Source organism: Diadema setosum, chromosome 21 (assembly GCF_964275005.1).
Source record: "Diadema setosum chromosome 21, eeDiaSeto1, whole genome shotgun sequence".
NCBI lineage: Eukaryota > Metazoa > Echinodermata > Echinoidea > Diadematoida > Diadematidae > Diadema > Diadema setosum.
In genome coordinates this window covers 6981654-7006226 of record NC_092705.1, presented here as the reverse complement: position 1 = coordinate 7006226, position 24573 = coordinate 6981654, and the positions used below count along the sequence as shown (strand labels likewise).

Genomic DNA, 24573 nt, shown 5'->3' with positions numbered 1-24573 from the left:
CTTCTGTGATCATATCAATACAATGGCTTTGTTCATGGTTACCATCCACTTTTTAATATGGTGAATGCTTTCTGCTTTCCTTTTCTTGGCACAGGTAACCTCACTACGGTACAAGTTGTCAAATTGTCTGCTGTTGAGACTCCAAGAAACAAAAAGTTGATCTGCCCGTAGAGAGAGAGAGAGAGACATTTCACACTGCAAAATGGCAGAAAATGGGGAAAGCGAGCCGTTCCACGTCTCGCTCATCATACGTGCAATCCAGGCCATAGCCTGGGTCTACGACATGGCCACGTACATCCCGTGGCAGATCGCCACCTACAGCGCGTGGCAGTATCAGAACCGGCTCAAGGCGCTACCGATAGACGGCGACAGCCGCAAGGCTTGGCGCATCATCGGGTCCAACGGGCTCAAGATCCGGCGGCGCGAGGACTGCACGACCCTAGCGGAGGACTTTGAGAGGAACTGCCAAGAGTACAGTGACCTGGAGGCGATAGGAACGCGTCAGATTCTCTCCGAGGAGGATGAGGTGCAGCCAAATGGCAAAGTCTTCAAAAAGGTACTTGATATTTTATTCTTTTGAGGATATGTAATGGCCCAGCTATCTTTTCAGTTGTGCATCTAAACTTGTTACCTGAAATATGTCAGTAGCAGCATTGAATTACGGTGGTTGTGTGTGCATAAACCCATAAGAGGATTTTCAGGGCCAATATTTGTCATTGATACCAATAGATAATGGTGTCCTTTTTAGATATCTTTAAGCTGTATCGTAATAAGTGGCACATTTTGCCGTTTCCCTGTGTCACATTATTCTCGCATGTTCCTCCCTGGTGTGTGCAGTTGCTTATTGAAAGTTGTGATCTGAGATTCTCAGAATTTGAGTTTCTATCGCTCAAATGCCACCTGCTTTAGTCTTCTTCATCTATATGTGTCTGCAATGTAGTGGCATTGAAATGTCATATTTGTAAGGTTAGAATTGTGGCACTGTGCCATTGCATACTGCATGTCAACTCAGAGGGTTATGGAGCACAAATACCTGCTGGTAACACTTGCCGGGACTAAGTTGTCTCATAGGGTTTGTAGTTTTGTATTATGGATATGACACATGTTTGTAAGAACCAGTTTATGCCAGGTATCATAGAGTAAGGGGTGTTAATTTATCAACACAAATATGAAACAAAAGCATGTCAGACTGTTGAGAGCAAAGTACAGTTTGCAGTGTGCGTGAAGATGACTCAAAGACTTCATTTGGACAAGTTACTATCTTTCTGAGCAGAGTGATTCTCATGTACTTGAAGCCACCAGCGATGTGTATTTCTTATGATGTATACAGTACATGTACATGAGAGCTTATTGTTGCCCCTCCCCCCCCCCCCTTAAAAAAAATAATGTAGACAGTGCCACAAGGTTATGACTATAAACTTCATAGTGGTATGCATCACATACTGTACACACCCCAAGAGACTATGCAGTAGTGGCAGGAGACATGTTTTATCCTCTGTTCATGTTCATTGCTCCCCTATTATTGACGACACACAGACCTGTTTGTGGACAAATGATGCAAGGTTATGTCTGCTACATTTTCGCTTTTGAGCTCTACCCAAGAAATTGTTGCCGATAAAGGATTATCTTTTTTGAAATATATCTTTACATGTATCCAACATAGTCAAGAAGTGTGATGTTTTTGTATATATATATGAGTTTTGTTGCCAAAACAAACAACACCTTTGATCTGTAGGCTTGTAAGTGAAGAGCACTGTACAACTGTGTATTATTTCGAAAGATGGAGGTTGTAAAATCCAATACAATGAGTTTATGACATACTTAACATGATCATTTTTGTGTTGGGGAAGGTTTTATGTGCTTGTGAGTATCAAATTGGTTTCGCATTAGTGAAGGTTTTCTGAGATTGCTGATTATCAGTTGTTATGCTACATGCAAGGTGCACATGAATTGACTTTAATTCAAAATTTTGGATGTACAGTGAAACTGTGTCCCCTTTAGTCTCACTAATTCTGCAGAAGACTCACTGAAAACTACAGTATGCATATCTCGTCATGTCCTGACAAAGGAATATAATACTTCAATGACTTCGGAAAGAGTATTGCATAGATGAAGATGCTTGTAACATACAAATGTTTCCCTGATTGTTCTAGGTGGAACCGTCCTGATATTTGTTGTAATGTGCGTTTCCCATAGACACCTGGGTGAGTGTACTCAAGACTAGTCTTCAAATGGGTTAATGTGGGAAGGGTGGCAGCCCAGTTGGTATCATTTCCTTGTACTACTCACAAGGTACATATGAATTAATATCAATTTTAAATCTGAAATATGTTTTCATTTTTTCTTCCTCCTCCCCTCCCCCTTTCCTGCACCGTCTCTAGTTGATCATGGGGGACTATCAATGGAGAACGTATGCAGAGTTCTTCAGCGACGTGGACAACTTTGGCAAGGGCCTGATGAGCCTCGGTCTCCAGCCCAGACAAAACATTCTCATCTTCGCCGAGACGAGGGCAGAGTTCCAGATAGGTCTACAAGCGTGTTTCAGATACAACTTTCCAGGTGATACATTTGCTCCTCTGCAGTTTTATGTTTGTATTATATTACAAACGGTTAAAATTAAGTGTATTTCGTTCTCCCCCCTTCTCTCTTGCTGATTAACTGAAAGAAGCCATTTGAACTTAGGAGAAAATGGATATCAAAGGAGCTGATGTGCCATGCAAATTTGGTGATGAGCCAAGATCATTTGATAATTCTAGGTGATAATTTAGGTGATAATACCAGCGATTTCATTGAGCTCATGGCAAACTTGATATGTTATCTTGGTATGGAGTGCTCTGTAATCAAGCATGATTCCACACATAAGACTCAAATCTTACCCACCCACTCCATAAAGAGAGACACATATTATTTTGCCTCTAGGCATATCTTCAAATGTGACTTTGTGGATGAGACCAATTGATAAATTGTCAGTTTCTTGTTTTTTCACATTTTTATTTTTGTTAATGCACTTTAATGTAGATGTACATGCCAGTATTGTCAAACGGGGACAATAGAACAATTTGCACCTACCACCCAGCATTTTCCATGCCATCATTTGTGTAACAGACGCCTCTGGAGAAAAACAAAACAGAGCGAAACAGAATCCACATGTTTGAAAGCCAGAAAGTCCCACCGGAGGCATTGATTATCGGTCCTACCCACTTTGATTCCGCAAACCATGAGAATAGATTTCTTGATATCAACACTGCGAGTTGCTTTTCTTATTTTAATGTCTTGTCACTTCGGCGCCTGTCGTACATACGTATCTTCTGCTTTTGTGCTCACACTCTTCATCACTTTTAGAAAAGCTACCATTACTCCTAGACTCAACCAAACAAATGTCCATGGCATCACAACATTCTTACTGTTGTTGCTCTTCCCCTTTTTCGTCTCCTTTTGTTTTGTCATTATTCCTTTGCCTTCCCCCTTTCCTCTTTGTATTTTCCTTTTAGTCATTCCTCTACCCCTTTATTCTTTTTTCACTCATCTTCACTATTTCATCCTCCAACTGGATGTACTTCTTTTTCTTCTTCTTTATCTGCTTCCTCTTCCCTGTATTTCCTTCTCCTCCTCCTCCTCCTCCTCCTTCTCCTTCTCTTCCTCCTCCTCCTCATCCTCTTCATCCTCTTCCTACTCCACTTTCTCCTCCTTCTCCTACTCTTCCTCCTTTACCTCCTCCTCCTCTCACTCCTCCTCCTTCTCCTCCCCTCTTCTTCCTCCTCCTCCTCCTCCTCCTCCTCATCCTCCTCCTCTTCCTCCTCCTCTTCCTCCTCCTCCTCCTCTTCTTCCTCCGCCACCTCCTTCTCCTTCTCCTCCACCTCCTCTTCTTCCTCCTCCACCTCCTTCTCCTTCTCCTCCACCTCCTCTTTCTCCTCTTCCTCTTCCTCCTCCTCCTCCTTATCCTCTTCTTCCTCCTCCTTCTTCTTCCCCTCCTCCTCCTCTTCATCTTCCTCCTCCTTCTTATTCTCCCCCTCCTCCTCCTCCTCCTCCTCCTCTTCCTCCTCCTCTTCCTCCTCCTCCTCCTCTTCTTCCTCCTCCACCTCCTTCTCCTTCTCCTCCACCTCCTCTTCTTCCTCCTCCACCTCCTTCTCCTTCTCCTCCACCTCCTCTTTCTCCTCTTCCTCTTCCTCCTCCTCCTCCTTATCCTCTTCTTCCTCCTCCTTCTTCTTCCCCTCCTCCTCCTCTTCATCTTCCTCCTCCTTCTTATTCTCCCCCTCTTCATCTTCCTTCATCATGGCATTTAATAATGCTTGTGCATATATATCTCTTACTGTACTTTTCTCCGCAGTGGTTACACTCTACGCCACTCTCGGAGAAGCAGCCATTACGTACGGGATCAACCAAACAAATGTCAAATACGTCATCACGACGACATCACTCTTACCAAAGCTGAAGGTAAGGAAGGGCAGACCATTCGACGAAAGATGGGAGGAGTCAAGCTTTCAATCACGTTGAGATTATGACAGATGGCAATCAAAATGCCACTCGTTTCACATTTGTATTTTGTTTCTTATTCTCATATTTTGTGTTTTGTGGACATCTACACCTACTGCTACCACACTTAATTGTCCTTGGGATGAAGGAAGTCTCGGCTTGTTTCATTGTCAATAGCTGGGCCTCTTTGGTTACTGTTAACTCGTTGAGGACGGACTGATTTTGGTACAACATGCATTTCCCATAGACAACTGTCTGAGTATACTCGCTTGAGCAAGTCCACGGGACTGGCTGTAGCGGTTGTGCCTGTAGACAAGGCACTTTACACCACTTTCGATAGTCATTCGGAGGGGACTTAAACCCATAGTAGTCCTGTGGTAGCGTGCTCACAAACATGGAAGTTCTTTCTTGGTGGCTATGTAACATAAACCCACAAGCAGCAACAACTTGTCTTTTACAACATACATGTAGCCCTTTGCATTATAGAGCAATTTGGTTTGGGTTCTGTTTGTTTGTATGTTTGTTTGTTTGTTTTTAATGTTGATGTCAATTTCAGCCATAACAAGGGGGTTTCAGTGTGCCTATGAAATAGTTAATTTATGCACTGACATAGCGATGCACCTGACTGATTTCACAGCCCATTAAATCATCTTTTTTTTTTTTAGGTGATCCGAGTATCCTCTCGGATCACCTTCTGTATCTGTACGGATTCTTTGTTGGGTCTTCTTCTTCTTCTTCTTTCTTTATTTCTGGACAAAATTTGTGTATCGATTAGCTCAGAAAGTGTTCTTCCTATCAATGTCAAAATTATACCATATATGTATCATGTCCCAAAGACGACGGGTCAAATAAAATCATAGTGATCAGTCGACCGTGACGTCACTATGACGTCATTATATGAAAACACATTTTCATTCATATCTCATTAATGGAATGGAGTTTTTCAATGAAATTTACGTCACATATATTTCAAGTTATGCGGATTCTACTCATATTCTCAAAATTCATATTTTCTCTTAAAACGTGCGCGTACGCGCGCGTAGAAATATTTGTATGCTCAAATCGAGCTCAAAATTTTTTTGCACACGTTTCAGACCATTTGGAGCATTTTTTGAAAAATTGAAAAAATTGGACGGACGCGTACGCGCGCGCATATATACGCACGCACAGCTCATATGCAATAGAAATTTCCCGTTTTTTCACACTTATCGGATGCCTGAAATGTCAAGGAATATTTCTACCAAGTTTCAAGTCAATCCGACTCAATATGACGTCATACAGACCCGTCAAAGTTGAAATTCCGCGCGCGCGTCAATGGCGATATACAGTCCAACAATGCCAAAAAACCGCCAATTTCAAATCCGATTTTACTCGTCAGGATGGACGGTGACCCCCCATTTTCTTCAGATATTCTGAAAGCTGATGAGTTGTACATGTCATTTCATGGGTTGACGATGCTGAAAAAATGATTAAAAGATATCAAATTTCTTAATAAAGTAAAAAAAGTAAATTTTCAAAATGACGTCATCAAATTTTAAGTTCATTCGAGCGTATCTCACTAATCCTTTGCCAATTTTCACCTAGATTTCAGTATGTTGTAGCTTATTAAATGCTCTTTCGGTAATATAGTAACAACATTTTGATTGGATGACGGCATCATCTCGTAAAAATGGATTAAAAGTAACATTGTTAAATTTGACCAGTTTACGTGTTATCTCTATGGGAGTGCAGTTTTTCTGGAAATGAAAACTGACATGACTATCTTTATCGAGCACTAGCTCACTTATGCTTCGGTGAATTTCTCCCATATTTTAGTATGTTGTAGCTGAGACTTTGGGCTATCGTAAGTGTGCCCTTCGTTTTTTCATACGGAGTCGGCATCATGCCCAAAAACTTGGTTGAAATTAAAGCTTATCTTCCATGTATTTTCATATTCCTTTCTTTCTGCAACTTTCTTTGCAATAACTCAAGAAAAACAAGCTCTATCAGCCCAATATTTTGCACATGTTTAGTTTATGTCACGTACATTATTTCATAAAATAACAACTACTTGATCGGACACCTTCTTGGGTATGTAAATTAGGGTCAAAGGTCAAAAATGTTTCATCCTGTATCTTGGTGAATACATGTCTTATCTTTCCCATATTTTGCATACGTAAAGAACATGTTACAAGAATCATTTCACAAAATAACCACTTTTTGCTCAGACGCCATCTTGTCTGTGCAAAGTAGGGTCAAAGGTCATATGTACTTCTTTCTTTATCTTCATTATCACGTGTTATCTCTATGGGAGGGAATTTTTCTAGATGTGAAAATTGACATGATTGTCTTTATCGACGACTAACTCAATTACCCTTTGGTGAATTTCTTCCAGATTTTAGTATGTTGTAGCCAATGTAATACTCTTTAAGTTTTGTTCAATCAAAGTTTTAATCGGATGATGTCTTCACCTCGTGAAATTAGATATAATGTAACCTTGTCAAATTTAACCAGTTTACGTGTTATCTCTATGGGAGGGAATTTTTCTGGAAATGAAAATTGACATGACGGTCTTTATCGAACACTAGCTCACTTACTCTTCTGTGAATTTCTCCCAGATTTTAATATGTTGTAGCTCAGACTTTGGGCTATCGTGATTATACCCTCCATTTTTTCATACGACGCCGAGATCACGTCAAGAAACTTGGTTGAAATCAAACTTATCTTCGATGTATTGAGATATTTCTTTCTTTCTACAACTTTCTTTGCAATAACTCAAGAAAAACAGCCCCTATCACGCCCATATTTTGCACATGTTTAGTTCATGTCAGGTACATTATTTCATAAAATAACAACTACTTGATCAGACACCATCTTGGGTATGTAAATTAGGGTCAAAGGTCATAAATGTTTCAACCTGTATCTTGGTGAATACATGTCCTATCTTTCCCATATTTTGCACACGTAAAGACCATGTTACAAGGATCATTTCACAAAATAACCACTTTTTGCTCAGATGCCATCTTGGCTGTGCAAAGTTGGGTCAATGGTCAAATGTACTTCATTCTGTATCTTCGTTATAGTTTATACCAGGGAGGTACCTCCCTGGTTTATACCGAATTTGGTACCAAAGATGGTAGACCTCACTCTCTTTTCTAAATGAGAATCCAAATATCACACGGCCAATGTCTCTAAACACAGATAAAATCTATATGGTCATGCCTATTGCGATCAGGACTCGAATCATTGATTAAAAAAAAAAATCGGATCACCTAATTTGTCAGTCTTGACAAATTCCGAGTCTAGTTTTTATGTTAGAAGCCCCCAGACATGACCAGCATTAGTTACAGTGTTTTTAAAACCAACGTTGTTGGGTGGATGTTATGTCAGTCTATGTTGTTACATCATATAGCCATACGAGTTTAGGACAGGGTCTGTTATCGTTTCTTTATACCATGCCAAACATTATACATCTGCAGTGACCTGCCATCCCCCTCTGGAAATCATGTTTATCCAAACTTTGGCCGTTTGTCAAGCTAATGAAGTATTGTTTTCCTATTCTTACGGAGGTTTCTTTTGTTTTATTAAACAAAAAATATTGATATGATATTGACTGGCCTTGAGGGGGATACGACACTTCTTGCCTGAGTTGAAGACGAGGGCAATACAATTCTAGTGAGGGTGATTAATGTCGTATCCCCAGAAAGTAGACCGTCCATATCATTATTATTACCCATTTCAGGCATCTTGAGCAGTAAAATAAATCATTACAATGTAAACTTTGTACAACTTTCCAATTCACAGCAATGATTTTCCACTCGGCGCCAGGTAGAGCTGTACACCGCATTGTGCGCTACATCCCTATACACAGGCTAGCTCACGGTATGCAGCGCGCATATAACAGCGAACTCATGCTCAGGGATTGTCCTCTATTTTTACGTGTTAACCTGTGGGAATTTGCCCTTTGTCGCGAACTCGGGTATGCGGCGAGCATAGAAACAGCCAGCTCACGCAGTAACAGCAATCGTCCTTCAGTTTTATGTGTTAACCTATGGGAATTTGCCCTTCGTCGCAAAAGCACTCCGCAAGAAACTGTCATCAACAGCAAATTTTCCTGACTGGGAGCTCAAGTGCCCGGATGCTATATTCCCCTCGTTTTTAACACGCAAATCCCATAGGCATTTGCAAAAGAGGGGAATATGAGCAATTTACCCCTCTTCTCCCTGCTGGCGCGCAATCCCGCACATAATAATTAGAGGGGAATACAACTTCGTAAAACCACAGCTCAGATGCCTGATATGGGTAATACGTATGACAGCTCTTCAGGGCTGACAAGTTAATTACATGTATGCCTCAGTGATAAAAGACAAAGTTAAGAAAGCACCGTATGCAAATCAACTTGTTGGTGAGTTAGGAAGTTAGTTAAAGCCTCTAGTGATGAACTGAACTTACAAACCATATGGCAGGATGACAGAAGACACAAGTGGTATTTACTGGGTTTAAGTAGAGGAAAATCAAACATTGATAAGTGGTGGGTCAGATAAGGAAAAAAAGGACAAACGTGAATACTCAAGGAGAAGTAAATAGACTCCGGGAAGTGTCTTTACAGCCCACTGCACTGAAAATAGCCTCATCAAATGCAGTTAACTTGATATGCAATTGATTGTAGCATAATTATGACCACATTTTTCTGCATCATATGTATGGACAAAGTTTGATCCTGCTTCACTTTTAATATACATGTACAGGTATCCTACCCATTGTTTGTGTGATACAATACTATCAAACCAGTTGTAAGATGTTGGCGTTGTGTAAATCTTGCTGAACTGGCTTGAGGCAGTGTGGGAAAAAAATGTCTGTTTACCTACTGGTACTTCAAACATTTGAGCATTGCTAATTTGACGGACTTCGTTCTGTCCAAGTGGAATACTTGGACGCTAGTGATGCCTTAATACCCCATTACCTGTGATTTAGTCCAGCACTTGGCCCCGCCAGAGTAGGGGCTGAAACCAGAGTGAGCCCCATGAGGTACTCACTCTGTGACCACATGCCCTCACTCTGATCACATGACCAGAATGCCAGTGGAAGGTGTCCTTGTTCACGCTGTTTGCGTAAGGTATACATGCAGTGTTTGCAAAGTCAGCCTCTAGGTCCTCTTCAAATCCAGGGCAGTGCAGGCCTGAAAGATATCGTGCGACTATTTATCTCATTGGCGACTTTGACTTGTCCTGTCTGTAACGATAGCGAGCCTTGGAATTCAAGCCTGTATTTGCATTTTGGCCAAACAGGGATGTCAAAAGTGTTTATGCTGAAAGGTAGATACCCCCCCCCCCCCACAAGCCTAGCTCCGTCTCTAAACTACACACATTTTTCATGGAATGCAGTGGGTTTTTTTAGGATCACAGTGTGTTTGAGAAGGGAAATCGTTCGCAGTTCCACATCTTGATACTGATGGCAACTCGATAATAAAGATCTATTAAGTGACCCTGAACCAGTTTTGGAAATAGGTTGATTGCTGTAATTCAAGGTGGTACTCTCAGCAGTCTCTTGATATAAGAGGAAAGTGCTCATTTACAACATCAAACTTTTTCAATTCTCCTTGAACAATTGCCAGTTTAATCTGTAGAACACAAACAACATTGACCATATTAGGATAGTTTGTTTTAAAGGGAATACACAGAACTACAGAATATATGTATTCTTGAGGTATCAAATCATTGTTCTTGAACATCTCCGTGTATACCGTATACCCTTACAGTGCCTTGGATTCAAATTTAAAGGATCTGACAACAAATTTAAGGGTGCCCACAACGATTAATATCTGAGGATTTCGTATGTTTCAAGACTATCTAGGTTAATAATGATTGTTCAGTTTTGTAAAAGTTGTCATTTATCATGTGCTTCATCTCCCCTCTCAATGAAAGTGTACTTGTGCCTGGAGTAACTTCATCTTGTTGGGAGAGATAAGGATGAGACGACTTCAGCTGTCAAGGGGTACATACTCTACACCCCTACTGGCGATTAAATTGGTGCTGAAGGGTAGCCTTGCTTTTGGTAGCCTTGCTTTCAATTCAATTCAATTCAATTCAATTCAATTCAATTCAATTCAATTCAATTCAATTCAATTCAATTCAATTCAATTCAATTCAATTCAATTCAATCCAATTCAATTCAATTCAATTCAGTTCAATTTCATTCCATCCCATTCAATTCAATTCAATTCAGTTTAATTCTTCTTTTGCAGGCTATCCAGAAAGATATTCCATCAGTGAGCCACATTATATGCATGGAGGACCCAACGTCCAAGCTGGACGAGAAGAAGCTTAGCAACGGCATCAAGGTCACCTCATTCCAGTCGGTCATCAACATCGGTGCCTCCACAAAGAGTGAGTTTTTTGTTTTTTCAGTCCATTTACTGGACGCTCCTATATTCTCTTGCTCCTCTTACCCTTGGCAGCTAGCTTTGAATATTTGCCATCATGATCACCAGCAAAATAGTCCATACGCAGCGTTTATATTTCCTCAAATTGTGCGAGTTAACCAATATTCACGAAATCAACGACTCCCAAAAATATTACCTCCTTGAGCACAAATGCATCGTTTATTGTATCTGAGATGGGAAAGCGCTAAGTTTTTCTCTGAGAAGTGATGGTTCTTCTTTCTTTTTGAAAATCACTTATTCAGCCTCTTCTGAAATTGTCTTGCAGGGCTCAATTTACAAAATGTATGGTGTTTATACAATATGTAGAGATGTAAACACTTCATGTATATTAATGCTATCGACATAATTTTCCGCCATGAATTGGCTTACCTCTCTAAGTGCCCAAAATCTCACTGTTACTGTGTGAAACCAGTCTTACTGAGGAATAAATGAACATTGTATTTTTTACTAATCAGTGGATGTTTACTCTCAAATAAAAGAGCAGTGCATGAAATATGGTAAAACTTTAGAGTATTACTTCTCTGATACCTCAATTCAGGAACACAAGTGTAGTCTCAACGACTAATAGTGGTAGAGTAGTCAGTACAAAGATTTTCACAGTACGTTGCACTTGGTATTGGTATGTATGACTTGTGCCATTTGTAGATAACTGTGCTGATCCAGAGATAACTCTGTGTGCTGAGGTCTGTGCTCTTTGTTTTTGGGATTACGCAAGCATCATTCATACTATTTGTTGTTTGATAATGTTGTCTCTTGGCCCTTCAGCAAATGTGACAAGATTTTTTTTTTGATCAGCGGTGATAATTTTCAATGCAAGTTGACTGTTTTAGCTGTGCAGCAGAAATAATTTTGTTGCTACTACTTGTTTGGAGCTGCTGTTGTGCATGTGTTCAGTGGCAGATCCAGGGGGTGCACTGGGTGCGCGCCCCTTTAAATTTTTCTTAAAATAAAAGAAATAAAAATGAAAAAAAAAATGAAAGTAGGTGCATGCGGGAAGTGGCACGACAAGAAACGAAAAAGTGCATGGGAGCCTCTTTTTTTTGGCTTGCTTGTCAGCTGATCAAAATGGTCCCAGAAATATTTTTTGTGCCCCCCCCCCCCCTTTACGGACTTCCTGGATCCGCCCCTTTGTGTGGGGGTAACTTTGGAAAAAAAATACTTGGAGCATTGCGAGTGAAAGTCATCCCATCCCCCATTTCCATTGAAATGTACTTGACAATTTCTGCATGCATTGTGGTTTTTTGTTTCAGATGTGAAACGGTCAGAGCCGAGTGCCAACGATCTTGCCATCATCATGTACACAAGTGGATCTACGGGAAAGCCAAAGGGTGTGATGATTTCACACAAGAATGTTCTGGCCGCAGTTTGTGGTGCAGTCGACCGCATCAACGATGTCGGGTGAGGGTTCCATCCAATTTCCTTCATTGACTCTGAAAGAAATAACTTCACATGCTTGTTTCATACCTTCCCTAGGTGACCAACGCACTTGTCGCCAATACAGATAATTATACCCCCGCCAAACGAAGTTTGAAGGGGGTATATAGGAATCAGCGGACGGTCGGTCGGGCGGTCGGTCCGTTGCAAATCTTGCGTCGCGAACTACTTCCTCAGTTTTCAACCGATTCCCATAAAACTTGGCACAGATGTGTGCCTTGGGTTGTAGATGTGCAAGACGTATTTTTTGACAGTACCCAAAAGTACGTTGCCATGGTAACGGCATATTATGGGCAAAAATGGGTACAAATCTTGCGTCGCGAACTACTTCCTCAGTTTTCAACCGATTCCCATAAAACTTGGCACAGATGTGTGCCTTGGGTTGTAGATGTGCAAGACGTATTTTTTGACAGTACCCAAAAGTACGTTGCCATGGTAACGGCATATTATGGGCAAAAATGGGTACAAATCTTGCGTCGCGAACTACTTCCTCAGTTTTCAACCGATTCCCATAAAACTTGGCACAGATGTGTGCCTTGGGTTGTAGATGTGCAAGACGTATTTTTTGACAGTACCCAAAAGTACATTGCCATGGTAACGGCATATTATGGGCAAAAATGGGTACAAATCTTGCGTCGCGAACTCCTCCCACAGTTTTTGATCAGTTTTTATGAAATTAGGTACAGATGTTCATCTGAATATGTTAATGTGCAAGACACATATTTCCGCAGTGGCAAAAAGTGCGTTGCCATGGTAACGGCATGTTATTGGTAAAATATAGGGCAAAATGCTTCATGGCAAAACTGCTTCATCAGTGTTCTTCTAATTCTTATGGAATTCATATTGAATGTTTGTCTTAGGATATAGGTCAGCATGACACATTTCTTGACAGTGACAAAAAGTATGTTGCCATGGTAACAGCTCACATATTATGAGCCAAAATGATGGAAAATTTTGTGTTGCAAACTACTTCCTCAGTTTTTGCCCAATTTCCATGAAACTTGGTACAGATGTGTGCCTTTGGTTGTAGATGTGCAAGACACATTTTTCGACAGTACCCGAAAGTACATTGCCATGGTAACGGCATATTAATGGCAGAAGATCAAGGAAAGATCTTGCGGATTTAACTACTTCGTCAGTTTTTTGACCAAAGCTTATCAAATGTTGTTTTGACCAAAGCTTATGAAATGTTGTTTGGCGGGGGTATAACCAGTCGCTGTAGCGACATTTCTAGTTGATATTGTATTTCAAGTTCCGAAGCTAATGTCCTCTCTCAGAATAATATTGGAACAAAATTTGAGTATATGTGAACTCCTTTTTGCAGTGTTGATTTTTCCCCATCCTTTGATGATGTTGTCATTCCAGTTGCTTATCTTAGTGTGTATATGAGTGGTAAAAGGTTAGCTGTAAGGTAAGTTAAATCAGGATATCTTTAAGTCATTGTTTCTCCTTAAATTGAATTGTGAATAAAAAGCACAAGCACTTTGATAATCACTTGTAAACTCAACAGGTGTTTTAATATAATCTTAACATAATCTCCTTTTTTTTTTTCCTTTTTTTAAAACTGCTGTCATCATGGGTGATATACAATGTATCTTCTCACAAAAGAGTACAAAGCCTTTTTATTTGAGAAGGGGGGTGCGGTTCATGGATAAAGTCAAGCAGCATCTTCTCATTGTGGCTCCAATCTCGTCTATCAACAGGGTTGGTGAGACGGCGTCAGTGTACCTCCCGCTGGCCCATATCCTAGAGGTGGTGGTAGAGCTGTCCCTGATCACTCTGGGCTGTCGGCTGGGCTACTCCACACCCCAGACCCTGACGGACACCGGCACCAGGCTGAAGAAGGGATGCCCAGGGGACATCCGCATTCTCAAGCCCAACCTAATGGTGTTCGTACCGGTGAGCATTTGATTTTTGATTTTGAACTTCAAAGGTCCTGTTTACCACTGGGATCAGTAATTTTAAAAACATTAGAGATACCATATTTGATGCATATGTGTAGGTCAGTTGTATCACAAAACATCCTACCGTGTAAAAATTTCGTAATAAAACCAAAAAAATAAGGAGATGTCACTATTTTCCCCACTAAACCATAACTAAACCATAACAGCGCAGTTTAGTCTAGAAACATTCTTATCATAACTATTGTTCACATATTGTATATTTAACAATAATTAACATTGACTATACTGATTCAAATTTTTACTTTGGTTGTTTCCATCTTTAACTCACCTTTTAGAACTATTTTGAAGCACTAAAGCTGGGTTTTTGTTTCATCTACAAATGGTAAATAATGCCTTTAATATGAGAGTCTAAGTCTGATATTAACTTTGACATTACATTTGATTTTTATTTTGATTTGTGATTTTGATATTTTGTTGTCTTTAGTGATGAAAATAAGTGTAATTGCCAACAAGCTCATACTGGCAGGTTGCACATAAAGCCATTTCAAACAGTGTTACATGAATGGGAACATTTGATTTTGTGAAAAGAAACTGAAGCAAAACAAAATAAACTAAATGCCTTGCTAGAGAATTCCTGACTGACTTTCACAAAATGTACAACATGCCAAAGTTATAAGGATGGTACTGTATTGGTGGAGATGAGAATTTGGCTTTTAACTTTTTGTGAGATACCAAGAAAACACTTATGAAATTGTACAGAGCATACGGTATTAAGAGGAATTCAACGTTTATTTGATGAAAATCGGGTTTGGAATGACTCAACCATCCAAAAACAAAGTAAAACAAAGCAACCGTAATAAAATGTGGGTCCCACACTTTATTAGAATTGCTCTGTTTTGGATATCTCAGCCATTTCAAAACCAATTTTCATCAAATAAATGTGGAATTCCTCATGGAATTACATGCTCTTTTATATTTCATTAAAAGGTTTCTCATTATCTCACCAAAAAATGTTAGAAACCTGAAATTAGGTCTCAACCAAAACTATACAATCCCTTTAAAATACTGCCCTCTGTATTACAAGCACAATATACTGTGCCACGATGGGAAATTTGCTCAGTTTTTATCTTGAAAAGAGACAATGCTGATTTCTCATTCCATTCCTGTGGCTCTTGGTCACATTTTTACCAAAAGTGGCATTGCCTTACAAGCCCCGATATACAGAATATTATGCTCACTAAGGGAAGGGATATTTATTCTCACTAGCGTTCTACCGCAGGAGGACGCATGGAACGCTCGAGGACGATTTTACGCGTATATAGGCGCATTTGACATGATGTGCGCGCTGGTGATTTTTTTCTGTAATAGAGAAATCGTCCTACCGCGGTAGGACGACTGTCGTCCCTCCGCGTTCTACCGCCGCTGCTTTCAAAGTGAAAATAAGCATGCAACGCGCGCGCGAGCATTTTGGTCACGTCTCATGCTTTGTGCGTGTGTGTAGGAGCCCGGTTTGGTTGTGTTGATCCCAGAACAACAGAAGTGAGAACTCAACGCAACCAACGAGAGCCAGAAGCTAGCTATCGGTGTACTACGATGCGTATGGCGATTTTTACAGCGTAAAGACTAGAATTACACGGCTTGAAATTGTTTATGGCCGTATGGATGCCAGTTTAATCACAAATGAGGTGGAAAAATATCGTCGAGCAACCTTCAAGCTGAGACACTATTCTATCGGAATCACTCAAAAAAATAAAGTGTAGGCCCTAATTTACATCCAAGGATGAAGTGATTATGATTACTAGTAGTACCTGAATCCTGATTTAACGACAGTGAAATGAGCTATACATGACAATTCGCGAGTCTTGTGTTGATATAAATGAACGAAATCACTGAAAAACATATCTACACGTGACTCATAGTATTCTTTGTCAGGCAATTGAATAGAGAGAGTGCAACGTTTGACATGTTAAAATGCCAATGGGAAAAGTGAGCTTCAAATATCGAAGCTCGTAAAAAAAAAAAAAAAAAAAAAAAAACCGACAAAACAAAACACAAGTCACGAAAAAGACATCGTGAAGCTGCATTTTGACAACTGTTGTGATTATTTGCATACGGCATACGTGCCACGGTCACACACTTTGCTTAGACTCGCCTTTAGACGTAAATTTTGGTGGATGAATTTCACTTCTGATGAACAAATGTAATGTCTTTCTAGTAACAAGTTAGTTTGTAGATTTATTTTGTACATTGTTATTAGAGCTTGATCGTCACATTGACATTATTTTACCGACTGTCGGGATACTGTTTTACGGAAATTAGTTCTTTTATTAATCTGGTATATAATGGTACATACACCTACAGAATATTTACCACGCCTCGACGGGCAACTCATTCCGTGTGTAAGGACGCCAAAGGTTGTATTAAACGATGTGCAATTTCGTTCCTGATCTCCCTATCATTACAGGAGTATTGGCTGCTGCTAAAATACCGTTGCAATCCCAAGAAAACCGCTGGATTTTACGTTAAATTGGTTAGGCTTTTAGGGGAGATTGCCTGTACATACCACTTGTCTTTGGAAGATAGGAAAGCAAATTCTTCTCAAATCAGTAGTAACCTGTGATATATTCCCAACAATTCCATTTCAAACAAGCTGTTGCTTTCCCTGCAGGCTATCAACAGCATAAATATGAAGAGAAACGCGTACATTGTTGTACACTAGTTGAATGATTGAGAACAACACTGTAATCAAGTCAGTCTGCAAGAATCTGTGAACAGTCTATTGCAGAAGAAGTCTACTCAGTATGTGTCCAATGCGAGGTGCGCAATGACCACGTGCTGTCATTCAACATGTGCGTGCCTGGGAAGAACGCAACTTTCATGTTCAGCTCCCACGGTGTCATGTAAGATGTTCTTTGAGTGGTGGGAGACCGACGTGCAATCAACACGTTTAATACGACGCGAAATTAAATGTACAGTTGTTGTCTTCTCTATTTTTTTTTTTTTTTTTGAGAAGCATAGCGGTGTTTTAAAACGCACTACTAGTATGTGTTAGGTTGGTTTTCGAGGGGTGGGGGTGGTGGAGGCGGAGGCGTTACGGTAGTACTGAGTACAAGACTTTGGGCAAGGAGATGCTACATCTTTCAGTTTTTTCTCGGGATGCGCAGAATTGCTGTAATTATAATTATGGGATATTACACGATGAAAGTTGAATTAAAACACGCAAGTTAACGTATGCCCACATACACGCACTGACATAAACACAAAAACATGATACAGTTTTGACGAAATGAAATATACTGGCGATCTGTAATTTTCTTAAAATTCAATGATAAAAAAAAAATCCTTCCATCTGCCACGTTTCCCTCTCTTCTACATCACCATTAGGATCAAATTTCAGGATCAAATTTGATCATTTCTTTCACTGTTGTAATTGTCAAATACTAGTACATGTAGGCCTACATGTATTGCTCTTTATGATAAACTAACAACTTGGATGGAATTGCCGAATAACCAACCGTTTGAGTGTTTAACCTTTTTTTATTTTCGGTTAAATTACGAATGCTATAAAGGGTTAGATGTTCATTACCAGCAAAGAATAAGGGGGAAAAAACATTGACGACAGTAAAATAAAAGCGAAGAGCTGATTGTGCGTATGCAGTCTCTTCGGATAGAAGAAACTTGACCCCCCCCCCCCCCCCAAAAAAAAAAAAAAAACACACACACACACACACACACACACACACACACACACTTGTGGGCATTTCCACAAAAACCGTTGCCAGACTCCAGGTGCTAGACGAAAGAATGCGCGCACTTCTGGTAATAAACAGCGTATATTACATAGCCTGGAAATATCGATCGAACGACGATCAGCTTGTATAATTGGCAAATCTAAGCAACACATCATGATTGTGTATAGCCTTTCTTTTGGCCCACACTAGACAACATCGAACAGTCGATTGTATATATTTGAATACCAGTATTTTTAATGCTCACTGAACTATAAAAGGGATTGATTAAACACTCAATCAAAAATGGAATTACAGAAATATTACTAGTATGAAGGGTCTCGTATGCCGAGACAAATTCACTACGAGAATGTTATGCAGCCGCATGCTTATTGAGAGCTACATGTACCCGATTAGACAGCCAAATCATGACAATTTCATGCCCCTCAAAACTGCGTATCCCTATTCAAAGTTCGAAGGAACTTCACCTGTGAAAAAAAAAAAAATATATATATATATATATACTGTAAATTTCCACTAAATTTTACTTAGATATTTTGGCTAGCAACTTTCGTTCAGGGTTTTTCTTTTTTTTTTTCATTCTCATTTTTATTTCTTTGCTCGTAAAAGACTTCTTGATTTCTTCAACTAAGTAATGAGGGGCATTCGATCCATCGAACTTGCAATAACCTCATTGAAACCACGTGTTTCGTACGGGTGCTGTTCGTAAATATTCCGAAGGTTCGTTAATCCGAAACACGCAAATTCCCTATACCTAGAGGCTCGTTAATCCGAAAAATGAAAAAGGGTTCGTTAATCCGAACATTTGTGGCGTTATTCCGAAGGTTCGTTATTTCGAAGATTCGTTTATCCGAAAATGAAATTCGGAACAACGAACCTTCGGAATAACGAATCTTCGGACTAAAGGGCCTTCGGAATAACGAACCTTCGGAATAACGAGCTGTAACCGTTTCGTACTTCCGGCACATCCACGCAAAGCGTGGCGTTTAGCGATCATGCATGTGGCAGACTTTTCAGATTATAGTTAGGGGAAAAGAAACTGGAATAATATACTTCGGAAATGGTGATGTTTAAAGTTAAAGCTTGAAAACAACGCATGTCTATGTTTTATAGTAAACGATAATTAAAAATACCCAACAAAGTTTTGCATTCGCTCTCACAAAAGCTCACAGTTTGAGAAGATCAAAGTATCCCCCTCCCCTGAAAGGCAGTTGGAGTTTCCGCACCCCCCCCCCTTCCGAAGCTTTTGGAGATCAGATATTGCGTCCTTGGTATAACATAAAGCAATCAATGAACGCTGAACATAGGAATCTTCATTCTTAGGGCAAAATACGAATTTTGGAGCTGCTGAGTATGTCTCTACTAATTTCTGCTTACGAGCACATAATTCTGTGAGGAATTCAAAGTTGTATTTGATGAAAATTTGTTTTGAATTACGAACCTTCGGAATAACGAACATCATCCCATTTTGACTGGACGGGACTGGCATTTGTATTTACCATTTGGAATTGCAGATCGGTCTGTAAAGAAAGAGTAAAATATGGCCACCACGTACTAGTATTTTGCGGAATTCTATCCGGACTCTTTGTGGAGTTTTCTGACAGTTCATTATTCCACAGGGAAAGGTTCGATAAAGGGATGGTACAGTTTTGATTGAGATGGGACTAGATTTTTTTTCTTTTAGATGAGACATCTCTAATGGAATATGAGAGAACACATATTCTATGAGGAATTCAAAGTTTATTTATGAAAATTGGTTTTTAAATGGCTGAGATATCAGGGAGGTGGAATAAAGCAGTTCAATAAAAGTTAGACCCACTTTGACGATCGTTTGTTTTACACTGTTTTTATATCAGCCATTTCAAAACAGATTTTCCTCAAATGAATGTTCAATTCCTGTTTTTTCATTTTTTCAAAAAGGTTGTTTGTGAGTATCTTGCTATGAAAAAAATCACCCAATATATTATACCACTCCTTTAATGGAATTAAAATAAACTTATACAGCAGTGAAAAACCTGCGGCGAAGACGGGGGGGGGGGTCATCGTTATAAATGATGATGAGAAGGGGCTGATATGACAAGGGGAACACGCAGCCCATTATTTCAAAGAGGATGATCAGGATCAGCAGGCCCGTAGCGGGGGTAGGGTATCCTGTATATAGGTGAAGTATATAGGGTGCATGCGTTTATATTATACGCCACCCCCCCCCCAAAAAAAAAAAAAAAAAAAATATATATATATATATATATATATAAAATAAATATAAAATAAAAGTCTGAAAGGTCCACTTTTTCAAAAAATACCGTAAGACATATTTATAAGCCTCATCTGTATGCACTACTCCAATGTCCAATGTCTCGTTGGATGACCCCGACACTTGACCACTCGGTACCCCTCACCTTACCTTCGCACACAAGTGTAATAATAATGAAGTAACCTATAAAATACAAGAAGCAGAAATTATTTTTTTTTCTTCATCATCACAGTTTCGTGTGAAGGGAGAGGAAGAGGAAAAAATGTAAATAATAATGATAAAATCAATTCCACATATTCAGATTACGATTATATTCCAGTTCGTCGCTTGGTGTATCGTGTATTCGTGTGTGAATTTACGCCTACCGATTGTAGTTCGTTATTCCGAAGGTCCGTTATTCCGAAGGTTCGTTATTCCGAAGGTTCGATAATCCGAAAAAAGTGATTAGGTTTGTTATTCCGAAGGTTCATTAATCCGAAGATGAAATAAGGTTCGTTAATCAGAAAATGAAACAAAGCTCGTTATCCCGAAGGTTCGCTGCGGACCCAATTTCATTTTCGGATAAACGAACCTTCAGAACAACGAACCCTATTTCATTTTCGGATTAACGAACCTTCGGAATAACGAACCTTCGTAATACCGCCACAAATGTTCGGATTAACGAACCCTTTTTCATATTCGGATTCTCTAGGTATTATAGGGAATTTGTGTGTTTCGGATTAACGAACCTTCGGAAAAACGAACAGCACCCACGCCTACCATGTCTGTCAGCTTTAAACGGGTATGTGTGTGATTCTGTATAGGTGCGTGTTTTCATTTAATTTTCATTCCTTGATATCTCCATTTTTTTAACTGTTTGTAATGGAGTATACGCTGATGAAAACATTATCAAGTCGCGACTCGACCACTCACCTGTCATCTTAACCCATCTCCGCCACACACGTATACTCTCTAAAAAAATCGAGTGAAAATATTCACTCTTAAAGGAGTGAATACAAAAAAGAGTGAATTTAGTGTGAAATTGGAGTGAATTTTGAGTGAAAATGTTCATTTTCACTCATTTTGGAGTGACCTCAGGGATCACTCGAAGATTTTGGAGTGATCCCTGAGGTCACTCTAAAACGAGTGAAAATGAACATTTTCACTCAAAATTCACTCGAAATTCACTCTAAATTCACTCTTTTTTGTATTCACTCCTTTGAGAGTGAATATTTTCACTCGATTTTTTCAGAGAGATTCAAAGAAGCATGCAGAACTGATATTTTTTTCTTTCATCACAATAATGTCAGTAGATATATAATTCATCAATTCCACAAATTGAGATTACGATTGTATTCCAGTTTGTGAATCGTGTGTTCTTGTATTTGTAACATTGTGTTTGCATGCGCCTCGACAGAACACCATTTTTTCAACATATACATAATTATTATGGTTACAATTCGTTATTCCGAAGGTTCTTTAGTCAGAAGATTCGTTGTTCCGAAGATTCGTTATTCCAAAGGTTCGTTCTTCCCAGGGTTCATTAATCAGAAAATGAAATAAGGTTCGTTATTCCGAAGGTTCGTTAATCCGAAAATGAAATAAAAGCTCGTTATTACGAAGGTTCGTTACGGACCCTATTTCACTTTCGGATCAACGGACCTTCGGAATAACGAACCCTATTTCATTTTTGGATTACCGAACCTTCGAAATAACGCCACAATAATGTTCGGATTAACGAACCTTCGGAATAACGAACAGTACCCTTGATATATATATATATATATATATATATGTTCATCTTGGAATTTTCCACGTGTTGGACTTCGAATGTTGTAATTATTAGAAGAAAGAGTCTCAAGTACGCCATGGATCCAACGATTACACAAAAATTTTATTACAAAATTTTCGGTCTGCCTCAGACCTTCGTCAGTGCAAAGACAATGATGGACAATGATAAACATGAATCATAACAACAATGCTATGCGCGTCATGCGCGTAGTGCGTTGCCCTGGAGCTGCGTTGTCAAGGAGAGCGCTGATACCCCCATACGTATCAGCGCTCTCCTTGACAACGCAGCTCCAGGGCAACGCACTACGCGCATGACGCGCATAGCATTGTTGTTATGATTCATGTTTATCATTGTCCATCATTGTCTTTGCACTGACGAAGGTCTGAGGCAGACCGAAAATTTTGTAATAAAATTTTTGTGTAATCGTTGGATCCATGGCGTACTTGAGACTCTTTCTTCTAATAATTATGTATATATATATATATATATATATATATATATATATGTATATATATATATATCATGAACTAACGAACCATCAGAAAATCGAACCTTCATTTCGGATTGCCAAACCTTCGGAGAATTTAATAGGCCATATCATTCATCATATTCGGATTCACGAACCTTTGGAATAAAGCACTTTCAGAGCAACACGCTATAAAACCACTCTTTTTATTCGGGCATTGGGAGAAAGTTCAGAAAAGAATAATCTTTGAGGTATAAGAAATCAGTTTCATTCGTATTCGACACTATCGATGATTTCTAGGCGTGGTGTTCATTTTCCGACAGAAGAAGAAGAAGAAGAAGAAGGAGGAGGTTCGTTATGCCGATGATTCGTTATTGCAAATCCGATACGCGCAGATTCCCACTGCCGACTATAGAAGTTTGTCGATCTGAAAATAATCAACATGGTTCGTTTATCACTGAATTCCGAAGGTTCGTTTCTCTGGAAATGAAATAAGATTCGTTGATCAGAGAATGAATCACGTCGTACGAAACTTTTTCTGATAAACGAACTTGCAGTATACCGAATCAATTTTCGTTATCAAATGAACGAACCTTCGATCCTTTCTTCCTCTCATTTTTTTTTAATATATTTATTTCTTTTTTTATTATCGAACCTTCTGGTTATTAGGGATAATCAAGAAAAGACAAAATCTTTAAGGCAAGATAAGTTAACTACATGGTTCGACATAGTTTACTTTTTATCGAGGAGTATTCATATAGCAGTGAGTGATACCTTACAAGGAGGTATAGAAAACGTGGAGATATAATCGTAACAAATAAGTATATCTTTTGGTTTAGAGTGGTTGATTTCTTTCAGGCACGGTATTCATTATTCCGTTGAAAGGAAATTCTGATGTTTCGTTATTTCGGGTGCATGTACGTCACGATACCGACACCCACGAGTCATATTTACATACAGTCCAGGAGTCATACACCTCACGAGTCATACGTATACAGCCCTGAGTTCGACATAGATGATGTCCACTGGCGGGGGAGGGAAAATACCGAATGTTCCATCCGAAGGGTTTGAAATGCTATTGAGGGAGGTTATAAGTCCCGAGACGAAGTCGAGGAACTTACAGCCTCCCGAAATAGTGTTTCAAACCCTGATGGTGGAAGGTTTGGTACATGTCCCCGACAACAAATTTAAGTCATCATCTGTTAGATTAGGCCTATCCGTTATGGGTTAGTCAAATTATCACACTTTCGTACGCATTACGATTATCGGTCATCTGCTTTAATTTTCACATTGTATACGGAATAGGCAAATTTATCCTATCGATTGCGTGAAAATATGATCGTTCAATCGTTTGGTATCGTTTGTCATTTCTTACGTGAAAATGTTTTCCCATGGGAGAACATTACAAAAATGGCACAGGCTGCCCATGGGCGAACATAACCAATGTGCCTCCATCACGTGACTGTGTTTAGCCAATCAATAACCGGTATGTGTATTTGAATAACCCATTTAACGTAAGCAAAAAAGGCCTACGAGACCGACACATTAAATCCCGTGTTGTATCCATCGAACTCGTGGGCTGTTTTTATTTATGTCGAACTCGTGAGCCGTTTTTACCGAGTGTCGAACTCATGAACTTCATTTGCCTAGCATCGAACTCGTGGGCTCTATGACTCGTGACCTGTATGACTCATGGACCTGTTTTCAGTGTCGAACTCGACGTGGGCTGTATGAGTCGTGGGTGTCGGTCTCGTGATGATCCCGTTATTTCGAATCTGAAACACGCAAAATCTCCAGATGTTTGTTAAAGAAAATGTAAGGGTTCGTTAATACGATTATTCCCAGGGTTTGTAAATCTGAGAAAAAGTTTGTTAATCTTAAAACGAACTCTCATGTATAGGTCTGCGTGGTACGAAACTTAGGGCCTCTTAGTTTCGGGATTGCGGAATCTTCAGAATTACACATTGTGTTTCGCTTTCGAATCAACAAACTTTCAAAATTACTAAACTTTTCTTCTTCTTTTTTCATATTTGGTAAAGCGAACCTTCGGAAAACCGAAACTTTTTTTCTCTCTTTCATTTTTTTTTCTTTATTAAAAAAA

General features: G+C 39.5%; 1 protein-coding gene across 1 annotated transcript in view; it reads left to right on the top strand.

Moving 5' to 3' along the window:
* The window catches only part of LOC140244566 (long-chain-fatty-acid--CoA ligase 4-like), a 53294-nt gene that overhangs the window by 16298 nt on the left and 12423 nt on the right, over positions 1-24573 (top strand). Inside the window, exons 2-7 of the mRNA XM_072324192.1 lie at positions 95-556; positions 2382-2559; positions 4328-4434; positions 10697-10838; positions 12145-12292; positions 14032-14227. Coding sequence (XP_072180293.1) covers positions 203-556; positions 2382-2559; positions 4328-4434; positions 10697-10838; positions 12145-12292; positions 14032-14227 — 1125 coding nt within the window. The 5' untranslated portion in view covers positions 95-202. The remainder of the gene's footprint in view (positions 1-94; positions 557-2381; positions 2560-4327; positions 4435-10696; positions 10839-12144; positions 12293-14031; positions 14228-24573) is intronic.